General features: G+C 43.7%; 1 protein-coding gene across 2 annotated transcripts in view; it reads left to right on the forward strand.

The window, feature by feature from the left end:
* The window catches only part of MYOF (myoferlin), a 106,648-nt gene that overhangs the window by 41,421 nt on the left and 40,769 nt on the right, over window positions 1-24,458 (forward strand). For both annotated transcript variants that reach the window (XM_066622085.1, XM_066622086.1), the window contains 13 exons: window positions 2,643-2,767; window positions 4,415-4,531; window positions 5,664-5,841; window positions 7,295-7,419; window positions 9,783-9,894; window positions 10,153-10,340; window positions 11,556-11,711; window positions 13,352-13,483; window positions 16,719-16,879; window positions 20,936-21,050; window positions 23,266-23,371; window positions 23,965-24,104; window positions 24,279-24,452. In XM_066622085.1, coding sequence (XP_066478182.1) covers window positions 2,643-2,767; window positions 4,415-4,531; window positions 5,664-5,841; window positions 7,295-7,419; window positions 9,783-9,894; window positions 10,153-10,340; window positions 11,556-11,711; window positions 13,352-13,483; window positions 16,719-16,879; window positions 20,936-21,050; window positions 23,266-23,371; window positions 23,965-24,104; window positions 24,279-24,452 — 1,829 coding nt within the window. The remainder of the gene's footprint in view (window positions 1-2,642; window positions 2,768-4,414; window positions 4,532-5,663; window positions 5,842-7,294; window positions 7,420-9,782; window positions 9,895-10,152; window positions 10,341-11,555; window positions 11,712-13,351; window positions 13,484-16,718; window positions 16,880-20,935; window positions 21,051-23,265; window positions 23,372-23,964; window positions 24,105-24,278; window positions 24,453-24,458) is intronic.

The following is a 24,458-nucleotide window of genomic DNA, read 5'->3' on the forward strand; positions in this document are numbered from 1 at the left end:
TATTGTGATAAGTATGGTTTGCATGGTATATCTTGATCATTTAAGACAATAAATTTGCATGCATGCATTTATAAAACTGCATTTATTCATGCCACATACAAGTGAATGAAAACTTTTTTTCTTTTAATTTTATAGAAGCTTTTCAATTTTGGGCAAGTGCCTTATGTCCCCAACCCAAAGCCTCAGGCAGTCAACCTGCATTGCCTCAATCTAAACCTGTCCCTGTAAATGCATACATGTGCAATACCCAGATACACTTCTTGAATTTGGAACAACTTTAAATACTTGGGACACAAACTGCACCAGCCAAATGAGTGGGGCTTCTATAGAAATGGTGCTTGGTGATTTGAGTTCTTAATGGCACTCTGTGTTTAATGGGGGCACATGAATTGGTCTTATTTATGAACATTGGCACCATCTAGTTTTGGATAGATGAACCTTTACATTAGGTTCTGTGCCTGATTTTTCAAATGAACACGTTAAAATTAGATTTAACATAAATTATTGCAATATAGAGAAACTGTATCCCATTTGTCCTTATAACTGCTTCAGTTTCTCACCCAATATATAAAAATATGTAGTGCAAATCACCAAGTATGGCTTAATGTGAAAAGCAGAAATGGTGTAGCCAAAATAATTTCAAACTTTGCTCAACTGAATTTAAAATGTAACTGCTGATTTCACAGTTACATTTCCTATGAAACTGTGTGATTGAACTTAACCTGACAGCTATGTCATGTGTGTGAGAGAAATAAATAAATTTTGTGTAAATCTGTTTTTCTGAACAACTTTCTCTTTCCCTAATCTTCAGCCCATTACATTTGGGAATAGGGTTGGATAATGTTTCACCTTACAAAGAAGTGGAAGTCACAGAAATTTGAGTGGCTTGCCCTTCTGACCTTTCTTGAAATATATGAAGATTTGTCAATTTCACTCAGTCATTTGATTTTAGGAGGGAATGCATTTGTTTCAAGATCGACAACTGCTTCTAATAGACCTCTGCTAACAGCTAACATAGTCAAAGGTTTAACACAGCTGACAAGGCCATCTGCTACTGAATACTAATTTTTTACCTATAATGTGTTTAACAATAAAATAGATAAAATGTGTGCATATTTGTGAATGTCAGTATTTCTACTGCTGTTTCAATTACTTACAAAAAATGGACCTGTGTTAATGTTTATCCAAAGAAAGGGAATGGTCAAATGTATGTACATGAGAAAATTGTAAGGATGCCTGAGTTTGGATGACTCTTTTTACCACAGAAATTCTTAAGAGACAAACTGCTTTTTATGATCCAATCCTATGTATTTAAAGGCCACGTTAGTTGAACGCGTGTTCTGCTGGTGTAGGCTGCCACATAGCGGCCATAAAGCGCTTTGTGGTAGTGCTATGAGCTGGTGTGCTGGTGGGAAGGCCGGAGCCCTCCTTCACACACTGTCAGACATCGGGAGGCCCACTAGAGCAGGTAAGCCCAGTGCAGTGGGTAGAACAGGAGGGTGGGGTGGGGTGGGACAGAGAGGAGATGGGTAGGGAGATGAAGTGGATTGGGCCCAGGAGGGGGCGGGTTTGGCAGTGGCAGTGCATGCCAAATTCAAACCCCCTTCCTGGGCCTGATCCACCTTCATGGAACAACGTGGACTTGCACCAGCAATATCACTGGCGCAGATCCAAGTTTTTCCCACAGTGGTTGATGCGGCTTACCCCGGGTAAAGGGGACAAATGTTCCCTTAACCCGTGGAGACCTCCAGCAGCTGAAAATCCCCTAGGATGCAGTGGAAGCTGTGCTGGCACCATTACATCGCCACATGTAGAAGTGGCTTGAGTCTTCAGCAGTGAAGGCTACCTGACTGATAACAGAGCACAGAATTCCAGGTGCACATGAAGTTCTCGTTTATGCATGCATGTCCTTTCTTTGGACAAAGAGATTAATATAGGGCATAAGTTTTAAATCTTTTTCTTTCACATAAATGCAGCTGTGTTGGCAGGAATATAGTGGAGTGAGTTTATTCTATGGGCTCAAATTTAAACCTCATGCCTGGGATCACAGGCAACCTGATGTGAAGGCTGCTCCTTTAAGGACACCTCTGATCAGTTTTGCCACTGATTCTGCTCACCTCGACTGCTTGTGTTTTGTGTTTTGTCAGTGAGCAGACCAATTTGGCTCAAGGGCAAAGTGAAAAGATGAATATATACTACATTTCTATCCTGCTTTCTTCCATCGTTGACCTCAAGGCATTGTACAGGGGGTTCCCAGGCAGTCACCATCCAGGCACTGAACAGACCTAGACCTGCTTAGGTTTAACAAGGTGGTTGTAGTGCTTTGCACATGCCTGATCTTGACTGATCTCGGAAGCTAAGCAAGGTCAGGCCTGGTTAGTACTTGGATGGGAGACGGCCTGGGAATACCGGGTGCTGTAGGCTTATACCATAGTCTTTCGAGACTGAAGGTTGCCAACCATTTGTATCATGCACTCTCAGACCATGGCTCTGGGAATAGTCATTTGTATAGCATTTTTAACATTACGTTCTTACCTACTAACTACTAACATTTAACATTTCTCATTTGCTACAACTAACTTTAATGCTCACCCCTGATATCTTCAGTACAGTATGTTCTAATCATGATGTTTCCCTGTCAGTAAATACCGGGGAGACAGAAGTGGGCTTCTTACCAACATTTGGACCTTGTTACTTAAACCTTTATGGAAGTCCAAGAGAATATACTGGTTTCCCAGACCCATATGATGAACTGAATGCTGGAAAGGTTAGTCTGTGTATGAATTTAAAAATATATCTTAATCATCATATCTATTTTTTGCCATTGTATTTCAACAGAGGTATTTTAATATTATATGGAACACTAGTCTTTGTAAAGAAAATTGTAGTTTTATTGTCCAGAACAGTTGATTGGTTTATACTAGGGCTACAACAATTAGAAAATATCTATTCAATGAATTAATCAAAAAGCTTTTGATTCACTAAAAAATTGCCCTGATTAACTAAAGAGCACATTTTAAAGTTTTTTAACATTGTAATACAAGTATAGGTGGGGCCTCAATATCCGCGAGGGATCTGTTCTTGGTGTGTGTCCCCCATGGATACTGTACACCATGGATACTGAAATCAGTGGTTTCAACACCCTTAAAGCCTCCGAAGGCTACTGGAGCTGTGCTCTGGTCACCCCTAGAGGCTTTCTAAAGCCCGCAGAGGCTGAGGGCATCTGCCTTAGGCTCAGCAGACTTCAGAATGGCCTAAAAGGCCAATAAAACATGACTTCCAGTTTCCAGACGGAAAATGGAAGTGACTTGTTAATGCCTTATAAGACACTGGGAGGCCCGGGCAAGTTTCACAACTCCAGTTGCCTTCAGAGGGTTCAATTGGGGCCAAATCCAGATCCGCAGATATAAAACCAGTGGATAAACAGGCTCCACCTGTACAGTGGAAGCTATGTTAGCCCAGTGGCATTACTAGGATTTGCATCAGCCGGTGCAGGAGGCCAGCATATCACTCCTATGATGGACCTCTTCCCATGTAGGTGGGAGGTGCCCCATGGGTGGGGCAACGCCCAGGAGGTGATGATAGCTTTGTTAACCAATATGTATGGGTAACTGGTGCCCCCTGTTCCCTGTGCATGCTGTATAACACAATTTTTACTGTACCTATGAAGACACTAGGTGCTATTTTAGGAGAGCCATTCATTCCTGTTTGGGAGAGAAGAGTGGATGTCTGTTCTAAGACATGTTTGTTAAAACACATACATGTCTCATCTAAAAACAAAGAAATCCCCTTTCTTCAGAACAATTGTTTTTCTCAATTGCAAATTTATGCAATTAAACTAAGATTGATTATTAAACTAAGATTTGTGTGATGGGCAGCCCAGTCCTAACAGGACTGCCTGTGCAGCAATACAGCTGCACTGAAATGGCCACTGCTGTATCCTGCATGGGCAGGGAGGCAGTTGAAGGTCTCCTCAAAGTAAGGGAACATTTGTTCCCTTGCCCCATGCACAGCCTCAGCCTGCCCAGTGGAACTACTTAGATCAGGACCAGCTCAATCACTGGCTGCCTCCCTGACAACATGGGCAAAACTGGCACTGCTGGGTTTTGCAGAGGGCAAGTATTGGTGGCAATGACTCCACCAATATTCTGTCCTCCATTTCACACCTCCTTCCCTCTATTTGAACTTGAGCTAGCTAAATTACTGGCACAGGTTCAAGAAGACCCATTGGAGACCATGCAGAAGCAGAAGTGGATAAGTAAAGAAATGTTTATAATTTTAGTTAGAAGAGTTTTGTTTTTTTTATATTCACAACCAAATATGCAAGTTCAAGGATGCAGATGGTATTCACAGTCTGAAAAAGTGTGCTTACTTAACAGGTAGGTATAGAAAAAGTATCCCATTTGTGTTACAGGGGGAAGGAGTAGCTTACAGAGGAAGAATCTTGGTTGAATTATCTACCCTGCTTGATAGCAAGCCCCTTCCTAAGAAGCTGGAGACAATTCCCAGTGATGATTTATTAGTTGTTGAGGTAAGTGCTATTTAGCATCCCAATCTATGAAACACATAGGTGTGAAATCGTTCAGATTTACTTCCACTGGAAAACTCAGTGGCTCTTGGGCTTCAGATACCCTGATTCACATTGGAAATAGTTACAAGCTAAAGTACCCTGGTATAAACATCACTCTCATTTTCCAAATGGCTGATTTGAATGTTTATTATGGTCTCCCTGTGATGGAACGCTTGAGAAATGATGAACAGGCATCTTTGAGGCTGGTTGTAAATTTTATGATCCCAAACACATGCATGGCAAGGAAATCATATTAAAATCAATGGGGCTTACTTCCAAATAGACACGGTTAGATACCGACTTTATTTAGAGTATTAAGTGGAATGAATGAGCCATTGATGTCTTCCAAATTTTAAAAATTTTAACTGCTGTCATTCTAACAATAATAATGGTACTTAATATTTTTATAGTGCTTTCTGATTGTATAAAGCATTTCACGTATATTGTCAGTATAAAAACCCTGTTAGTACAATAACCCTGTAACACAAGTATTATTATCCCCATGTTGCAGTGGGGGAACTGAGGCCAAAGGGAGTGGCTTTCCTGAGACTACCTAGTGAATTCATGGCAAAGCTGAGATACAAACTGGGAAGGATCTAATGTTTGTTAGCCATTATGCTATACCAGTTCATTTCTCCTTGTACTTGGGATTCAGCTCCATTAGGTTTTAGATCCCTATAGCAGACGTATATTTTGCCCATATAAGTTCCTGGCATATTGTAGAGACCATGGAAATCTGGGTGCAATGATCCTATCAGATGGGTCAGAACACACGTGGAGAGACCAATTAGAAAAAATGAAGCTGTGCTTGTTTAGTGTCAGAACTGAAAAGTGGAGCAGGAAGCAGTAACACACATACACACCTTTAACCATTATTTATGCATGTATTTTCAAAATAAGTGTTAACCAAAATAGGTGTGTGCCAGTTAACCAAAATAGGTTAACCAGTTGCCAGTTCAAATGTTTGATTTCATTAGACATTTACCTTTTTGCCTTCTTAACAGTAAACCTGTAGTTCTGTATTTTCAGGAGGACTTTCTTTTATGAATGCCTCTGTTAAATAAACCACCTTTTTCCTGACTGAACCCAACAGAAATATCAGCGCAGAAGAAAGTACTGCCTCTGTGCTGTGTTTCATTCTGCCAGCATGTTGCAAGATATTGGCGAGGCTATCCAATTTGAAGTTAGCATCGGGAATTACGGCAATAAGTTTGATACCACCTGCAAGCCATTGGCATCAACAACACGATACAGTCGTGCTGTATTTGATGGTGAGTATGCTGTCTTATCCGATTTTCCCTATCCTGCTGACTACACCAATTTGTCTTGTCCAAATATTCCAACTCGCTTCTAATGCCCACTTTTTGGCTAATTAACACCCTCCTTTTCCAAGAACAGCTGCAGTGTACAAAGGAAACAAACAGAACTTCTCCTTATCAATTTGTGCAATTAACAAGATTTATTGCTACAAACACATAAACTCCCTGCAAGTCCTCTTGTCCAGAAGCTTTCCCTCCCCAAAACTCCACTTAACTTAGTGGGTATAGGTCTGAAGCCTCCAGTCCAAGTCCAGTCTCCAAAGCACAGTCCAGTCTTCCCAGTACAGTCTTCTGTAGCAGAGGCCCTCCTCTCCAGCAAAGAGTCTCCTCCAGCAAGGTCCTGGCAGTCCTCTCTTCTTTGTCCTCCAGCAGGGTCCTGGCAATCCCCTTCTCCCGTAGGCATGGGTCAGGTAGCGTCTTGGTCAGGGTAACCTTTTATCCTTGTATATCCCAAAATCCAAAATGCAGCTCACCTGTGAGCTACCTTGTTAGCCCCTTATTAAATCCAAATTAGGCTCAGGTGAGCCATCTCTTCAGTCCATGTCTTGATTGATTACAGCTGTGGAGCTAGCCAGCTGTGGAGCCAGATATGCCCTTCCCAGAGCTGTCAAACAGCTGTCATAACATGGAATAGCTGTCAACACCACATCATCCACCTGATGATCTTCTGATCTTCCATTTCATATGCCTGCTACACAAAATGAACAGTAAAGGTGTATTCTGGAGAAAAATTGTTCTTGAAAGTAGGAGCCCCTGTGACTAGTGGCATGTGCATAATTTTGTCTTAAAATATTTGTGCATTTTCTAATGTGTTCATGGAAAGATTCATTTGATGCCTTTCCCATTTGATGCCTGCTTTCAAAATGTGCGGGGAGATGGGGCTGTGGCTCAGTGGTGAGCACCTGTGTTGCATACAGAAGGTCCCAGTTTCAATCCCGGCATCTGTAGGTAGAGCTGCCTTTAAAAGCCCAAAAGCCCCAGCCAGCCAACCAGCCAGCCAATGCTGAGCTAGACAGATCAATGAAATAAGAACTTAGGATAAGGCATTGTCATATATTCAGAACCTTAAATTAAAGAAAGTCTTCCTTTTGGGGTGAAGATTTAGCTGAGGCCATTTGGGTACTTTTGAAAAACCAGACAAGTGGAGTAACTACAAAGAGTTCAAAGAAAAACTTTATCTGTTTCCAAGGCTCTTAGTGCAAAACCAGGGCTATGGTACATGAATAAATATTTTGGAATCCTTGCTGATAAAAGTCCCTTAGGAAAAAGCTAGATTAATGATACTATACATTATTTCCAAACTTTGTGCTCTTTTGAATCTCTTTAGGGCAAATGTTGAAATTCAAGGTGGTACATCTCCTTTAAGACCCAGAGTAACTGTTAACACATTAATGTCTCTCTTCAGGAAATTTCTACTACTATCTACCATGGGCAGACACAAAGCCGGTTGTGACACTGACTTCATATTGGGAGGATATAAGTCATAGATTGGACCCTTTAAATATTCTTCTTGCCATAGTTTCCAGATTGGTAAGTCATTTACAGCAGCTTCTTTTTCACATCCATGTACTTTGAAATTATGTGTGTGTGTGTGTGGGGGGGGGTGTTATATAATTATGTAATAATGATATAACACATTTCAATAAAAAACATCACAATGTACATGGGAAATAAATGTGCAGGGGAACCATGTTATCTGCAGGTTCGGCATCTGCAGATTTCATCATCCGTGGATGCTGAATGGCCCCTCCAAGCCTCCAAACCCTACCAGAGGCTTTTCTGAGACCCATAGAGGCCATGCATACTCCCCCAGGCCTCACAATACCTTATAATCCATTAAAACGTCACTTCTGGTTTTATCAGAAAACCAGAAGTAGTTTTTTGACTGAAATGGCCATTTTGAAGCCCGCATAGGCGGTGGTCTCAGCTCTGGTCAGGTTTGCAGGGTAGGGGGAAACCATATGTCTGAATACCCGCGGTTTTTCTTATCTGTGGGGGTTCCGGGAACAGAACCCCCATGGGTAACACGGGCCCACTGTATTATGCTCCCTCAGAAATTAGCAACTCTTTTCTGCCCTTAAAGAGAAGTCTCTTTTTGATAAATACAGTACAGAAACCGTACTAAAGGTATTTAGTCAGAAACCGAAGTACATGCATATATACTGTACTGCAGTGGTTCTCAGACTGGTGGGTTGCGACCCACCAGTTCGTTTAACACTTCCTCCATTCCTTTAAGGGACAGGGGAAGGAGGCAGTGATGTAATCCCCAGGACTTGCTTTGTACAATGTAGGGCTGCTGCAGGAAGTGTCGAGAGCCCTGTGCAGCCCTCCTCAGTGCTCCCCAACACTTGGAACCTGCAATAGAAGTGGGCGCAAAGCACCTCCTGCAAAACGTAAGTGCTTTGTAGGGCTGCCTGCTGCAGCCCTACATTGTACAAAGTAAGTCACAAGCACCCCTCGCCCCCCTTAGCGATACGATCCTGGGAATTGCATGGCTGCTCTAGCCCCTCCCCCGCAAGAACTTACTGAGGGAGTAAAGCTCCCTCAAAGTTTGAGAACCACTGCTGTACTGTATTTATATTGCATTTATCTATAGGGGGGGAAGAGAATAATATTCAAGTGCAACTGCACAAAATGTTGGGAGATCCACATTTAGATCTTTCACATTTTTTTCGAAGGCTAAGTGTCCAGTCCAATCAGACTGTGGAGCTTGGGAGGAAGGGTAGTTTTTTCTCCTCATGTCATTTTTTCAAACCAAACTGCTTCCTGGCTCTGTGGCGTACAGCACAATCCTATATGTGTGTACTCAGAAGTTAAATCCCACTATATTAAATGGGTTTTACTCTCAAGTAAGTGAGATTGCAGCCTTAGCCTATGGGATGAGACATATAGGCACTCAAATCAGGACCCCAAGCATCTGCAAGGAAATGGGGGGGGGGGGAAATGAACCATAAAAAAAACCATGATTGAATCTCCAACTGTCATGTCTAACCTACAGCCAAATCCTATTCTGGATTGGACTGTTGGGGGCAGGGCATTACAACAGCAGAAGACACTTCCACAGTCGTAAAATGGCTGCTGACAGTCCATGCAGTGCTCCGCCAGCAGCCATATTGGGAACTGTAGGAGGCAGCATAAGAACAGCCCACACTGGATCAGGCCATAGGCCCATCTAGTCCAGCTTCCTGTATCTCACAGCAGCCCACCAAATGCCCCAGGGAGCACACCAGATAACAAGAGACCTCATTCTGGTGCCCTCCCTTGCATCTGGCCTTCTGACATAGCCCATTTCTAAAATCAGGAGGTTGCACATACACAGCATGGCTTGTAACCCGTAATGGATTTTTCCTCCAGAAACTTGTCCAATCCCCTTTTAAAGGCGTCCAGGCCAGACGCCATCATTACATCCTGTGGCAAGGAGTTCCACAGACCAACCACACGCTGAGTAAAGAAATATTTTCTTTTGTCTGTTCTAACTCTCCCAACACTCAATTTTAGTGGATGTCCCCTGGTTCTGGTGTTGTGTAAAGAGCATCTCCCTATCCACTCTGTCCATCCCCTGCATAATTTTGTATGTCTCAATCATGTCCACCCTCAGGCACCTCTTTTCTAGGCTGAAGAGGCCCAAACGCCGCAGCCTTTCCTCATAAGGAAGGTGCCCCAGCCCCGTAATCATCTTAGTCGCTCTCTTTTGCACCTTTTCCATTTCCACTATGTCTTTTTTGAGATGCGGCGACCAGAACTGGACACAATACTCCAGGTGTACTCCAGCAGCACTCACTAGACCTTGCCACATCTGCCACCAATGGTTTTAATGTAGATAATGAAAATAATATTGAAAAATAAATCCAAATTACTTGCTTATGCATATGTCTAACTCTTTAAATCTGCAGCAAACAAATATAGAAGCTTTAAAATCAGGAATACAGGCGAAAATATCAGATAACCAGTTTACTGAGATTTGGCTGAAACTAATTGATGAACTTATGGAGGACTTAAGGTACATTATGCGTTATTCTTCTTTTCTATGAGTGTCTAAAAATTCAGTATCGAATTTTGAACTTCACATCATCTTTAATGTGCTTCCAGGGTAATGTGTTGCTAACTGGTAATCTCTCTGTCTCCTAGACTGCAAATGTCTCTGGCTTGAGACCCCCAGCAAACAATCCTTGTAATATTACTGAGATACTGAAGTCTGGCTGCATAGCAGTTTCAGCAAGCAGTATTTGATTCCTAACTAATCTGCTCTTTATTTTAGCAAGCCATTCCCTCTCATAGAAGGCAAGCACAATGTCACAGTCCTGGACACACAGATCCAAAAGCTGCGGCTCAGATCACTCAGGCAGATTCAGGAGGCAGCAGCAAGACTGAGAAATGAAGCCACAGATGTGAAGGCAACTCTGCCTGATATTGAGGATTGGCTGGATAAGTTAATACAATTATCTGAAGAGGTTAGTTCTGTCTGTCTGTCTGTCTGAATATGTAGACTGAGCACATATATGTACACATATGGACACATAGGGTTCAATGAGAAAAGCAACCAAACAGCACTGTAGATAAGAAGACTGGATCTCTGAAGGATATTGTCAAAACTATATGGGTAATATCACGTATAAATGAGTAGATACAGAGATATCTTTGTCAGCCCAAGTTTCAGCTTCCACCTTCTTTAGTAACATGCAGTTTTGATTTAAATATATGATGTTGACTTGAATTTAAATCAGAACTATGTCAACTTTAGACACAGTTGCTAACATAGATGCCCAAGCAGAAGCATTGCTGAAAGGGTGGATCTAATCGGTTTAAACTTCACTGCTATGCATGCCCTTCCTATGAATATGCATACTGTATTGCGGCAACTTGTTAATTCCCCAGCTAACAGGTGTTGAGAGAAATATCCTGGGGAAGAAAAAGACACACAATACATTTTGCTGTCCTAGTCCCTTTATTCCTCTTCATAGAGCCAGCACACCATTCTATTCTTTGGTCCTCTGTATGCATTTAGCCTCCTATTTTATGACACTATATCAGGCATTATCTTTTCACAGACAGATTCCAGCTTCCTCTGGTCTTATGTCTTCAATTAACTTCCCTCCGCCACTCCCATCCCCACTTCTTTCATGTCCCTTACTCCCTCCCCCCTGTTCCCACTACTCCTTTCAATTTTTGCTCATTCACTCAATTGACTTAGCAAACCAACAGTCCTCAGAGAGCGTACATGTGCTAGCTTTGGGTTGCAGAAAAGTATGGATGCAACAATCAAGTATTTTCAAATGTGTATGTATATCCATGTAGATATGTAAATATGTTTATATGTATATTAAAATTTATACCTCAACATAATTCTGCACGTATAATACAGTTGCACATGTTAGGGATCTGGGATTGGCTGTATCACATGATACACTCCCTTGGTAAACCAGGATAATGTGTGAAACAGCCCTTAGTTTTGGGTACCAAAATGCATCTAGAATTTCTGTATCATTTTGGTATTCTTTGTATAGGGTTTTTCATGTCACTTCTGAGAAAAGTGATATCATTACCCTTACAAGCAAATTTTCTCTAATGTGTTTGTCTTAAACGTCATTCTGTGAAAACAGCAGATATTCATAGACAATACTATTATTTTACAAAAAGTGTTTTCTCCCCCTTACTGAAAACCAAAGCCACAAAACAGCATGCCTGATGTGATCATTTGGATGATTCGGGGAGAGAAGAGGCTTGCCTACGTCCGCATTCCTGCTCACCAGGTTTTGTATTCCACTACAAGTTCTGAAGCATCAGGAGAATATTGTGGAAAGACCCAGACCATCTTTTTAAAGGTAACAGAAACCTATCCACATGCATGTCTTCACAAAAGTTTAGAGCAGCAATATTCATTCAAGTCTATGGCATGGCAGAAAATCATCTTATGAGCAAGTCTGATACAGCATGTAGCTGGATAGAGAACATCCAGGGACAGTAATCTAAATAAAAGTGGAACCATCCTGACAGACATGTCCACATTGCAGATCAGAATGCAACATTTAAATAAGTGCATAGATGCGTTTGTTCAGCCTTATAGTGTATATAGGTGGGACCTTGGTCTCTATGGGGGATCTGTTCTCGGACCCCCCATGGATACTGAAAATCACAGGTAAACACATCCACTATTTTCAGCCCCTTTTGCCCTCCAAGGTGAGGTGGAGCTATGCTCCAGTCCCCTCCCAAGGCCTTTCTGAAGTCCACAGAGGCAGCATACATCCACCTGCTGCCTCTATGGGCTTCAGACTGGCTCCTAGAGCTGAAAGAACACAACTTCCTGTTTCTGAGAGTGACATTTTAATGCCTTTTAAGGCATTCTAAGGCTCAGGGGGAACTGGGAGTCGCATTTTTTTTACCTCTCTGGGCCATTCTGAAGCCCACAGAGGCAGTGGGCGGATGTTCACTGCCTCTGTGGGCTTCAGAAAGCCTTCAGAGGTGTTCGGCTGGGGCCAAGGGGACCTGCGTTGAACCAGATCCACAGATGTAAAATCTGCGGATAATCAGGCTCCACCTGTATGTGTATCTATTTCCTATAATGTACACAAATCAGCATTTCTCAAACTGTGTGCCCTGCAAGACAGAAGTTACTGAAATATGTTGGGATTTCAGTTAGCTGAAAGCATGCTTCTGTAGAGGAAGTCACCTACTGTGTCTCTCCATGATTGGCTGTTTCAGTCTGCCATATTCCAACTAGTCTCTACTCATGAGGATTTCTTTTAACTAAATTATGTCTCTGCATGAGAGAGGTTTGGACTATTCAGTCATTTCTGAAGCAGAGACAAAGCAGATATCTTTCTCTTCAGAAAGGCTGCTCACCACATCTCTGCCTGAATCATGTCCAAGAAGGAGGTGTGCTCAATTAAATGACTCATTCAGAATTCATGGAGAGTTGAGAGAGTTTCTTTGAGAATACATTTTTCTTTCTCTTTGTGCTGTTAGAATCAGCCTTCTCAAGAGGATTGTCAAAATGTCCTTCTAGTTTTCATTAAGAAACAGAAAAATGTGTTTCAGTTCTCAGTAGTTTGGGAAATGCTAATGTAAACATTACATGTCACCCTTGATTTTCAGGCCATTTATGTCAAGGAAATATTTAAAAATGATGGATTTTTCCAAGTTCTCAGAATTGGGCAGGGGCAAACCCATTGTTGGGTGAAAGCTGGGAATGGAAATAACAGGAAACGAATTATCAAACCGGCTGGGTTTCCTTTCTACATATTGGCAATGTTCTACTTAAAAGTCATTTTCAGATGCTCTGAATTCTAGAAGCCTCTCAGTGTGGCTGCTCTTTTGAAGTCAGTTCTGGCACAGGAAAATGCTGGGCAGGTTCATGCCAATAATCTGTGACTGGGGCACAAGTCATGGCACTTTCTGTCGTATTTGTTTTACGGGTGCTTATGTTACACTGCAGAACAACAATTCTTTTTGTTTGCTGTTTCAGTACCCACAAGACAAAAACAGTGGTGCTAAAGTTCCTGTCCAGTTACGAGTTAACATTTGGCTTGGCTTGAGTGCCCTTGAGAAGAAATTCAATAGCTTTGCAGAAGGAGCATTCAGTGTCTTTGCTGAAATGGTATGGTATTAATGATTACTGTATATTTTCTCAGAACCTGAATATTGTCATTTTCCTCTTACAGTTAAATTCTGGGACAATGTCCTAAGAAATTTTATGACTTTTTTCCCTTCTGGAATCTAAGGACAGAAGTCTGCTGTGCAAGCATCATTGAAATGGAAGTGATGCAAGAATATACCATTTCAATGTTGCTTTTGCAGGTCCCATTCATTTCAATGGCAAAGGGACATCATAACCTTTTGCCCTAAAATGTCAGATCAGAGGAAAAGCATGGGACCATTTGTCCCAGTGGTCTCATCAAGCAGAACCTTTGATCTGATTTTTATTATCTGAATTGCATTTATTTCCAAATAATATATTTTCATAATTAGAATTGTAGGTGCCTCCTTGAGGTGGTACAGTGTGAAATCTTCTTAAAGTGGAATTTTCTTATAGCTATCTTCTTATAGCAGAATCAACCACCTGAAAGGAATAAGTAGTACTTTTCTAGAGTTCATAAATGGAAGTGATCAAGCCTTTGTTCCATGCAATTCAATCCTTTGTCCATGCAATACCCTGCACATATCAGCCTAGTGCTTAATTTCTAAAATGAGAGGTCCAGGCTCCCAAGCATACCTGATGATCAACAGTAATCCATTCCCCCATACCCACATGCTCATGTCATTCATGTCATTCATCCTCCACATTTTCCATGTAACTGAAAACCGTGGCTCAAATTAAGACCTACTTCAACTCTTACAAACTACCCTATAGTTCAACTCATAGTGAAAAAGGTTCAGTTTGACCATTAATCATTCTACCTCAATATTGTCTCTGCTGACTGGCTGGCATTCTCTTGGTTTTCAGACTTGTATTTCCCATCTATATTTGAAGATGCCAGAATGGAACCTGGGACTTTATGCACGCTCGACCACTGAGCAACATTCTTTCACCTGTGTCAATGATGCTGACATTCACAGGCCTTGTTGCTATCATGGAAGTCCCTGGGCAGCCCAGCAAAGTCATCTTGGTTCCTGAGACCAGATGGTGTAGTGCTGCCCCCCTGTGGCCTGTTTTGTGCACCCTGTAACATTTCTCCCTTCCAATCTCCCTTCAACCACCCAGTGGCGTAGCTGTGATCCTGCTGCCCAGTGCAGAGGTCAAGATGATGCCCCAGAAGTGACGTCACATCCGAAGTGACGTCACTCCCGGGTTTTGCTTTCATGCCCACTTTTTAAAAAAACTGAAAAGTACAAAATCTGCCACATCCTCCAAGCTGCCTCCTGCCTTCCCCCAGCACCAGCTCCCTCCTACTCACCGCCAAGCTGCTGCCACTTCTCCATCACCTTTGGCGTGCACCCTACCAGCCAGGCACATTGGACTACAGGGGGCAATGGGCTATGTTGAGGCCAGCCCTGCGCCCGTGTGAGGGTAGGTCAGAACACGCCCCCTGTCAGGTGCCAGGTGGGGGGGAGAGAGGAGGCTGTGGAGAAGCCCTCTTGCTCATTTCCAGTGGCTGAGGGGGAAGGGGACCTCAGGGCAGGCAGAAGGGAGGAAGCTGTGCCTGACTGAGGCTACAATCCTCTCCACACTTACCTGGGAGTAAGCCCCATTGACTATAATGGGACTTACTTCTGAGCAGAGGTGCCTAGGGTTGCCTCTCAGTGGTGCCTCTGAGCTGGTGGAGGGGGAGGACTTGGAGTGGGCAGGCGGGAGGAAGTCGTGCCTGACTGAGGCTGCAATCCACTCCACATTATCCTGGGAGTAAGCCCCATTGGACACAATGGGGCTTACTTCTAAGTAGACATGCCTAGGCTTGGGCTCTGAGGTTGCCATCCTCTCCACAGTTTCTTGGGAGTAAGCCCCATTGACTATAATGGGGCTTACTTCTGAATAAATGTGCATAGGATTTATTGTGATTGAAAGGAAAGCTTGCTCGCTCACAGCGGCTGGAGGGAGGAGGACTTAGAGCAGGCGGGAGGAAGTTGTGCCTGACTATCTGAGGCTGCCATTCACACTTTCCTGAGTGTAAGCCCCATTGACTACAATGGGGCTTACTTCTGAGTAGACATGCCTAGGATTGGCTCTTAGTGTGGGAAGCAGCGGCACACCCCTTTGCTCCTTCCCTCCCGCTGCTGCACCTCTGAGCAAGGTGTAGGCGGTTGGCGGCCCCGCCTCAGCACCCGGAGGCCTCGATGGGGCAGCTGTTGGTCTTCAGGCAGGGGAGCTGTGGGTCCCTCCCAACACTAAGGCATCCTGCAAAGGCTTCCCCCAGCTCTGCCAAGATCTTGGGCAGAGCGGAGCCAGCTCTTCCGCTGCCTCGACCCCCTTCCCAGCTCCGCCAAGAGCAAATGGGTGGGTAGGCAGCCTGTCCCGCGCCCCCCTCACCTCTCCTTCCCACCCAAGTGAGGGCAACCAAGGCGGTGCTTCCCCAACCCCCCTCCGAGGGGCTTCCCCGCTCTCTCCTAGCTGCTAGAGGCTGCTGCTGGATGCTGCTGGGGGGGGACAAGAGTGTAGCCCATTGCCACGTGCGCAATTTACATGCTCCTGCACGCGGCAATAGCAGTGGATGACTTTTGCCCCCCCATAGTCCAAGTTGCATGCAGAAATTGTTGCCCCCCAGCCCCTGATGTTGCCCTCTCAGGAGCTATAGCCCGGTGAATTTGCTACCCCCTGCACCCCCCTAGCTTCACTACTGCAACCACCTATCAACCATTCTCCGGAACATTCCCTGCCACCTCCTGGTCTTTCACTACTCCCCTCCTTATCCCCCCCCCATAGCGTCTCCCTGTTAGCTTAGCTTCTACTTGTTATCTCCATCAACTTTCTTCCTCCTCCTGTGGTTCCTGCTCCCTGCCATTTCAAAGGAAGGAAAAGCAGGGAGAGAAGAGGAGTCAGCACTGCTGGCTTTCACATCCTCTCATCCTGTCATCTTCACCCTTACTGTCTTTTTAAAGGCAGGGAGCCAGGAGAAGAAGGAGTCCTGCTCTAGCAAGCAGTGACAGCAGGTTCTTCATCATCACTGCTACCTCTGCCCAGCATCAGGTAATAGGCAGTCACCACAGATCCAGGGCCCATGCACTCTTCCCCCAATGGACCTTTGTTTCACTGGGGCTCAGTAGCAGCCTGGTCCTGCCAGTGCAGTGCAATATGAAAAAAAATTGGTCTTCACCTTTGATTCCACTGTTGATTAGATATCAACTGAATAAATGTTGTTCTGAATTCTCAAGTTGCTTCTTTCCTCCTTCTTTGGTAGTATGAAAATCAAGCTCTTTTTGGAAAATGGGGAACCAAAGGACTTGTTGGCCGCCACAAGTTTTCTGATGTCACAGGAAAAATCAAACTGAAAAGAGAGTACTTTTTGCCTCCCAAAGGCTGGGAGTGGGAAGAAGAGTGGTTCGTTGATCCTGAAAGAAGGTCAGACTTTTGTTTGGGTTCTTCTGCCATAAAACAAAGGGAGAGACTTCTGAAATTTCCCACTGAGGAAATTGCAAACTTCTGCAGAGAGAGAGAGAGGAAGGCAATAAAATGCCATGTATTATTAGAAATCAGTTCCATTAAAAACTTCCATGCTTATGGTCAAGATGTTTAACACTGGATTCAGTACAGTCTGGTATATGGCCAGACTGAAAGTTTTTTGTGCAGTCTGCTTTTGTTATTCATGGGGCAGTACATCGTAACCCAAGATGTGTAATCTTTTGAATGCAACGTCTTAATAAATATTTGTGTACTTGATATGGTCAGAAGCTTCATGCCATCCCCCTTCTTGGCTGTGCCTTGCACTTTTCCTTATCCACAATGGAAAAGCTGCCTTTATTCTTGGCTAATGAATATCAAAAGACATGCTTTTCCTGACACAGAAGTTCATTGCCATGCTGGAAGTGTGGTTTACATTAGGTTTATATATAAACCTATACATTAGGTTTTTAAAGTATAGTTATAAAACAAATAGTTTTTAGGAGATGACTTATAAACATTGCTCAGTCAGCCTCTCATTTGTGCTTCAATCAAAATTTGTACTGATGTATTATTATATACTTTTTTATCTCATGTGTAGCAGCTCCCATGAGACCATCCCAAGGAAGGGGGCAAGTCTACCTTGCAGGGTTGTGGGTTGGGTATACTTGTGGGTGCAAGAGTATAGTATGCAATAATTTAGATTGAGAAGTGGTGACTGGGCCAAGGACATCTAATAAACTTCATAATTACAAGCGTGAATGTGCTCCCAGGACTTCTTGATCCAAGTACAGCACTCTAACGACTACATGGCATGAAGCACAAATACAAGATAAAAGGCTTATAAGCAGCCTGTTGTTATGCTGGTCCTGAGGCAGCCTTAGAGAGAGAGCAGTGCAGGAATAGGGCCCATATTTATATTTATTGTATTTTTAACATTGCTAGACATGAAGGGTACACATATCTTAAATAAATAAGAAAAAATAGAGCAGTGTAGCAAGGCCTTGCAAGAGCCAGGTTGACTAGCAGCCACGTCTGACCTGGAAGCCTTTATAGCCCTACTAGGTACAGATCAGGATACAAGTAACATTAGATACTGGGGCTGCCTCAGAAGGCAGCCAAGCTGGAACCCGAGACGATCTCCTTACTCTGGCATCCAGAGATTAAACAATTTTGCATATGCAAACATCTGTGATGTCTCTAGTCTTGTCTGTGTGCATCTATCCATACTTGACTTCAGGAGAGGAAAGGCATGAACAGATATTTGCCACAAGAGTAACAGAAGAGTAACAATTCGGCTCAAGTCCTACACACTTATAAGTTGCTTAATTCCCACTGAATTTAATAGAAGTCACTGAGAATTAAGCAGTGTAATTGTGTGCAAGAACAGTGCAGCCTTCGGACATTTTCACTCGCAAGGAATAAGGAAGCTCTAACTTCAGTTGGCTTGTACAAATAAAAAATGGTGGCCAGAATGCTCACTTTCATTGCAAATGCCTCTCTTCTGCATCTTCAGAGGGAAATCAAATCTCATTTTTTAAAAAAAACCCTCAAAGTAACATATCAAACAGCTTTTCACTGGACAGAAAATAATCTATGTCAGACTTTTAGGGAGACTGATTCCCTAAGTAAGTCTTTGCGGGGGAGGGTGAAAGCAGCGGATCGTGTTGCTAAGGTGGGCAAAGGGGGATGCTTTCACTTACTTTCACTTGGTTAGGCCTGCTGGAGGCTCCAGGAGGTGCAGGGAGTCCCGTGCAGCCCTCCACAGGGCTCCCTGAGGCTTGGAATCCTCAGATAAAGCAAGTGCAAAAGCACTTCTGTTTGCAAATGTGACTAGGAAGTGCTTTGCACTTGCTTTTTCTGAAGATTCCAAGCCTCGGGAAGCCCTGTGGAGGGCTATGCGGGGCTGCCCGCACATCCTGAAGACCCCAGTATCCCTAACTAAGTGAAAGCACCCCTCCTTCGCTCTGCCTTAGCAATGCAATCCTGGGGATCATGTCACTGCCCTCGCCCCTTAAAGGGATGGTGGAGCCTGTTCATGAACTGGTGGGTTGCGACCACCAGTTTGAGAACCACTGAACTATGTAATTCAGCCATAATTCACTCCATAATGCTCGCTATCAGCTACTGAGGGTCCAATCCAGACCTCTCAGCCCTAGCCTTCCATCGGCGCTGAGTGTCACAAATTAAGGCACACCTGCATGAGTCACTGCCAAGACAGTGTTGGCACTGGCTCAGTGCCTTCTGCGCTGAGCCAGCTCTGGCTGGAGGCCCGTCGCACACTGCCTAGAGCTAGTCCCTTGCTCTGGGTGGTGAATAGGTGAGTGGGGGCAGGAGAGAGGCATTCTGGTGTGGGGGGGAAGGCGGGGCAGGGGGAGGGGTGTGGGACTGGCAGAGCACTGCTCTGCCAGATCCAGAACCCCGCACTGGGCCTCTTGGCCTGACATGGGACACTTGAATAGCCCCATTGCAGGGCCTTCTCCCTCACCCAGGGGAAGCGAGGAGTCAGCAGCGGCTGCCTGGCAGCCATTGGATGCCGTTGCAGCCATTACAACACCACTGCTCTTCTGGGCACTGGGCAGCTCAGCATGGGCTGTCCATCTATTTTGGTGTGAAATATTTTATTGCATTAGCATTTTAAGAGCACATTTCTAACTATGCTCTTGGCCTTGCACCAGCTTGGGAGTGTCTATTCCAGAGTCAGGGAGGATAGCGCAAGAACGTGCATGGCTTCTCCTTGCCAGATTCAGGCCCGGCAGGGGTAGGGAGGCCAGCATGGGTAGAGGGTGGTAGAAGGGTGAAATGGGGGCATTTTGGGGCAGGGGGGACAGACCGGTGGGTGGAATGGGCCTGGGAGCGGGTGGGACTGGCTTGCATGATCTAGGCCAGGGGTGCTCAAACTTTCAACTTTAGGGATCCTGGACCTTTAAAATTGTGTAGGAGAGATAATTTCAGCAGGTGCAGCTTGTCATCTGTGGGATGACAAGTTGCACCTGCTGAAATTATCTCTTCTATACACTTGTTAAAGGTCCAGCATCCCTAAAGTTGAAAGTTTGAGCACCCCTGATCTAGGCTATATCCTAACCCCCTCCCAGGCAGCTCATTGGGCTGCTTGGATCTGCACCAGTTATTATGCTGACACAAATCTGAGTAGTCCCATAGGGGTGGCTGCCCTTACTGTGAGTTGCACAGCAGCCACCTCCTACCCTGTGCTGGATATGGCCTTCCTGTTCCAGCACAGGATAGGATTGGGCTGTAAATTACATTTCATATGCCTTTTGATGTTTTTTCCTAGACCTCAGAGAGTTTTGGAGTAGAGTATTCTATTCATATTTGTATGTCTTTTATTAATGGGGAATTAATATTTAATTGTAGAAAGTTTATGTAAGTAAAGGGAAAAAAAGAAAAATTCATTTGTAATAATGTACTTCATGGTATAATAGGAAAAAAATTAGTGTTGCAAGACAAATGTAAGAGTTTATGATACTGACTTCAGTTCATTTACAGGTCAATGGCAAAGTAAATTAATTGCAGCAAATGATTCTCTGGCAGCCTAATTGCTATCCTTCCCCCATTTCCTTGACCAGATGATGCATAGTCTCCAGGAAAGGAATAATAGTTTCCTGATTGTAACTGTAGATTCCAACACTTTAGAAAAGCACTGTGATGTTAAAATACTAAAACAGCTTGAAAATGCTGCTGCTGATTTCTATATCCACAATCCACAAACTGCAGACATGATTTGGACTGATGCTATCCATCCCAGAGAAATACCCTTCCCCCAAACAAATGTTCCTACCTAGAGTGATTAGAATTGACCTGAACCTTTTGGGTACAACTTTACTCACACCCAGTCCTATCAAGCCCCCCCCCCCACTTCCTGGTCGATGCAGCCATGCCTGTCATGTTGAAGGATAACATTATGTCATGTTGTTGGAAATTTAACCATCAAATGCCATCCAGTGAACATCTTTTGGGACAAAACAATAGTTTGGAAATTTCTTTCTGGTTTAACAGCTTGCTGACAGAAGCAGATGCTGGTCATACTGAGTTTACTGATGAAGTGTATCAAAATGAGAGTCGCTATCCTGGAGGAGAATGGAAAGCAGCTGAAGAGAGTTATACAGATGTGGTGAGCCCTGCTTTTAATGAGTTTACTGTATTCACTTAGGTACAGCTTCAATGCATACAAGTCAAATCCATTTATTGATTAGCTTTTATTGTCAGGAACGCATAAAATCTAAACCACCATATAAAAAGAAAATGTATCGCTGAATTCAAAACAAGATCTAGGGCGAGCAGAGAATGCAAAGTAGCAATATCAACCTCCAGCTTCATACAAAGGACACTAACATATTGGGAAAAGAGGGCTACATAACTAGCATAGTTATAGCTAACTAAGGGCGCAATCCTGACTTCCCATTAGGCTGGTCGCAAACGTACCAGAAAAAACGTTTGCGCCTCCTTGGCTGGGCTGGTGCACGGATGTGTGCCGACCTGCAGAGCTTGCATCCAGCCTCTGCGCTGACTTGTGGAGGGAGGGTTGCATCAGCTGAGCTTGACCGATGCAGAGGTTTGGGGAAGGTGGGGAGAAGGCCAGAGGGAGGTGTTCCAGGGCGGGGGGAGAGTGGTCCCAGGGGCAGGCAGGGAGCTGGAGGTGGGGCTGGGACCAGGCTGTTATGCCGGGTCCCAACTTTGTTCTCCAAGCAGCACAGAATGGCTACAAGCCACTTGGTTCTCTTCGGACTTGTGCCACCTCCTGAGATGGTGCAGGTCCAAGGAGACTCATTGAGGCTGTGGTGGCTTACCCAGGGTAAGAGTAAGAGTTTTCCCTTGCCTCTGGCTGAGCCACTTCTGGCCCCAATCTTGCACTGGATACATTGCAGGCCTGCCTGTTCCAGAGCAAGATAGGATTGTGCTGCATGAGTACAATCCTATCCAACTTTCCAGTGCTGATGCAGCCATGCCATCGGGTTGTGTACTGCATCCTGCGGTAGGGGGGCATTCACAGAGGTCTCCTCAAGGTAAGGGAACATTTGCATCAGTGCTGGAATGTTTTCTATCTTTGTTCTATCAAAAGGTACAGCCAAAAAACCAGTGGGGGCAGAGTGATGGTACATCACCACGCCCACCACCTGGGGTGTTGTCCCACCCACTGCATGGGGGGTGACGCGCTGGCATCCCGCACTGGGTGACGCGAACTCTAGTGATGCCACTGGTCATAGAGGCCTTCTTAAGGTATGGGAACGTTTGTTCCCTTACCCGGGTCTGCATTTTGGTTGCACCGCTGCTGGATAGGATTGGGCTGTGAGTGATTCACCACTATTTTAAGTCATATCAGTTAATACCCAGGCTCTCTCGAGTCATACAATCACTATTAAAATTAAAACATATGAGTCAGTGAAAGATAGTCATGCAAAAATCCCACTTAAAGCAACAGAGCTACATTGTGATACCAGGAGCAGTTTGGCACACTTAACTTTCCTGAATTGAACCTTATGAGTTAAAATTCTTTATTTTGTGATTGTATTTTCTAGTCACAATAGTGATCTGGGAATAATTTACCCCTCAGAAATCATGCCTTACCCCTCTGAAGCATCCATACCCCATGAAGCATCCTATGAAGCATTCTTTCACCAGAAAGAAAATAAACTTTGTAATGTAATGTGGTCAGTAGATGGCAGTATAGAACAATGATAGCTCTCTGAGAACTCAGCTGTCATCAGACTAACAGCAAAATCCTATGCATGTCTGCTCAGAAGTAAGTTCCATGGAATACAATGGAATTTATTTCTGTGAAGTACTGCTATGTATGGGATTTCCAACTGAATCTATTTGGTGTCAATTCTTTTTCAAATTCACAGATAAAGTTTATTCACAGTAATCAAGGGATGTGTAACTGTTTGCATCACTCCATTCATCTGAATGGACAGTGATGAGTTCCTTGTGTCTACTGCCATGTTTCTTTCTGCCCAAAACCATGTCCTATCAGTAGAGGCAGTCTAAAACAGTTTTATTTTTTGGGAGGGGAGTCCCCCCCAAAATAAAAATCGGTGAAAGTGGTGTTATGTGTTGTTATTCCGAGTTTGTGTGCTGTAGCACAGATTTCATATCTGCTGAGCAGGTGCCACAAAAGGTTATGCCACGATAAAATTGCTGGTCTTTAGGGTGTCCCAAGACATTTTGTTCTACTTTCTATGAAATTCTGCTAAGTCCAGAGACGTAGCATGAAACATACAAGCAGTGGATCAAGTAGAAACATACAAGCAGCGGATCAAAAATACAGAAGTAATCCAAACCATGTCAATCGTGGCATGTGTGCTTGTGTTTCCCTTTTTGTTTCAAAGAATGGAGAAAAAGCAGCCCCGCCCGGTGAAATGACCTGCCCTGCAGGCTGGATATTGGAAGATGATGCATGGATATGGGATATAAATCGAGCAGTTGATGAAAAAGGTGAGGTTGAGGTTGGGAAGGATGCTTTTTCATGTCAAATTCTTAATACTTAGAACACAAGCATCCAATAGTTTCTGCATGCCTAAGGTGGTTTTGAACCTGTTTTCCTCATTTGCATTTGCATTTGAATCGGCAAGGAATTTCAAATATAGGTAATGAAGTGGGAGAGCTGTTTTAAGAATAGTTGTTTAAAGAACAACAACAAAAAAAAAGCAACCGTCAAAAATCTCTAGCCCTAGAATACTCCCAAAGTCTCTCTGTGGGAGATCATGGTCATTCGCCATTGCTTCTTCAGTTTGAAGGCTACCCTAACAGAAAGAGATATATATTTAATAGGGTGTATAAATGATATATTTCATAAAATACTGTATATAACTGCAAGTGATCTTGAGAATGTGCAAAACATTGAGATAAACAGATACCAACAGACTAGAATTGCACTGATAAGAAATGATGTTTTAGAGGATTTTGAAAAACTAGAGCCTGGAACCATAGAAGTTTCAAGAGTCAGGATTGTAGAAAATACAGAAAAAGTCAGGAGAGGCAGAGTTCAGGCTAGGTAACCAATATATTCTTTACCAATCTTATTTTAGGCTGGGAATATGGAATTACCATTCCTCCTGACAATAAGCCAAAGTCATGGGTTGCAGCAGAGAAAATGTATCATACCCACAGAAGAAGACGATTGACTAGAAAACGCAGAAAAGATCCAAACCAAACAGCAACATCAAGGGTGAGAGACATAAACAGTCAAAGATTTGCATTTGTTGAAAATAATAGGGTGGAAAATAATGGTGTGTACGTTTATAAGAGATACATTGACCATGTAATATGTAATAATCTCTACATTTTGAATCTGTGACTACTGTGGATCATGGTTTTGCAATTTTCTTCTCTAATACTCTAGAGTATTCCATCCTATGAAGATGATGAAGGATGGGAATATTCATCTTTGATTGGGTGGAAATTTCATTTGAAGCAACGCAGCTCAGATACTTTCCGCCGTAGACGCTGGAGGAGAAAAATGTGTACTTCAGACACACATGGTGCAGCAGCCATATTTAAGCTGGAAGGAGCTATTGTAAGT

Source organism: Tiliqua scincoides, chromosome 3, assembly GCF_035046505.1.
Source record: "Tiliqua scincoides isolate rTilSci1 chromosome 3, rTilSci1.hap2, whole genome shotgun sequence".
Taxonomy (NCBI): Eukaryota; Metazoa; Chordata; class Lepidosauria; order Squamata; family Scincidae; genus Tiliqua; species Tiliqua scincoides.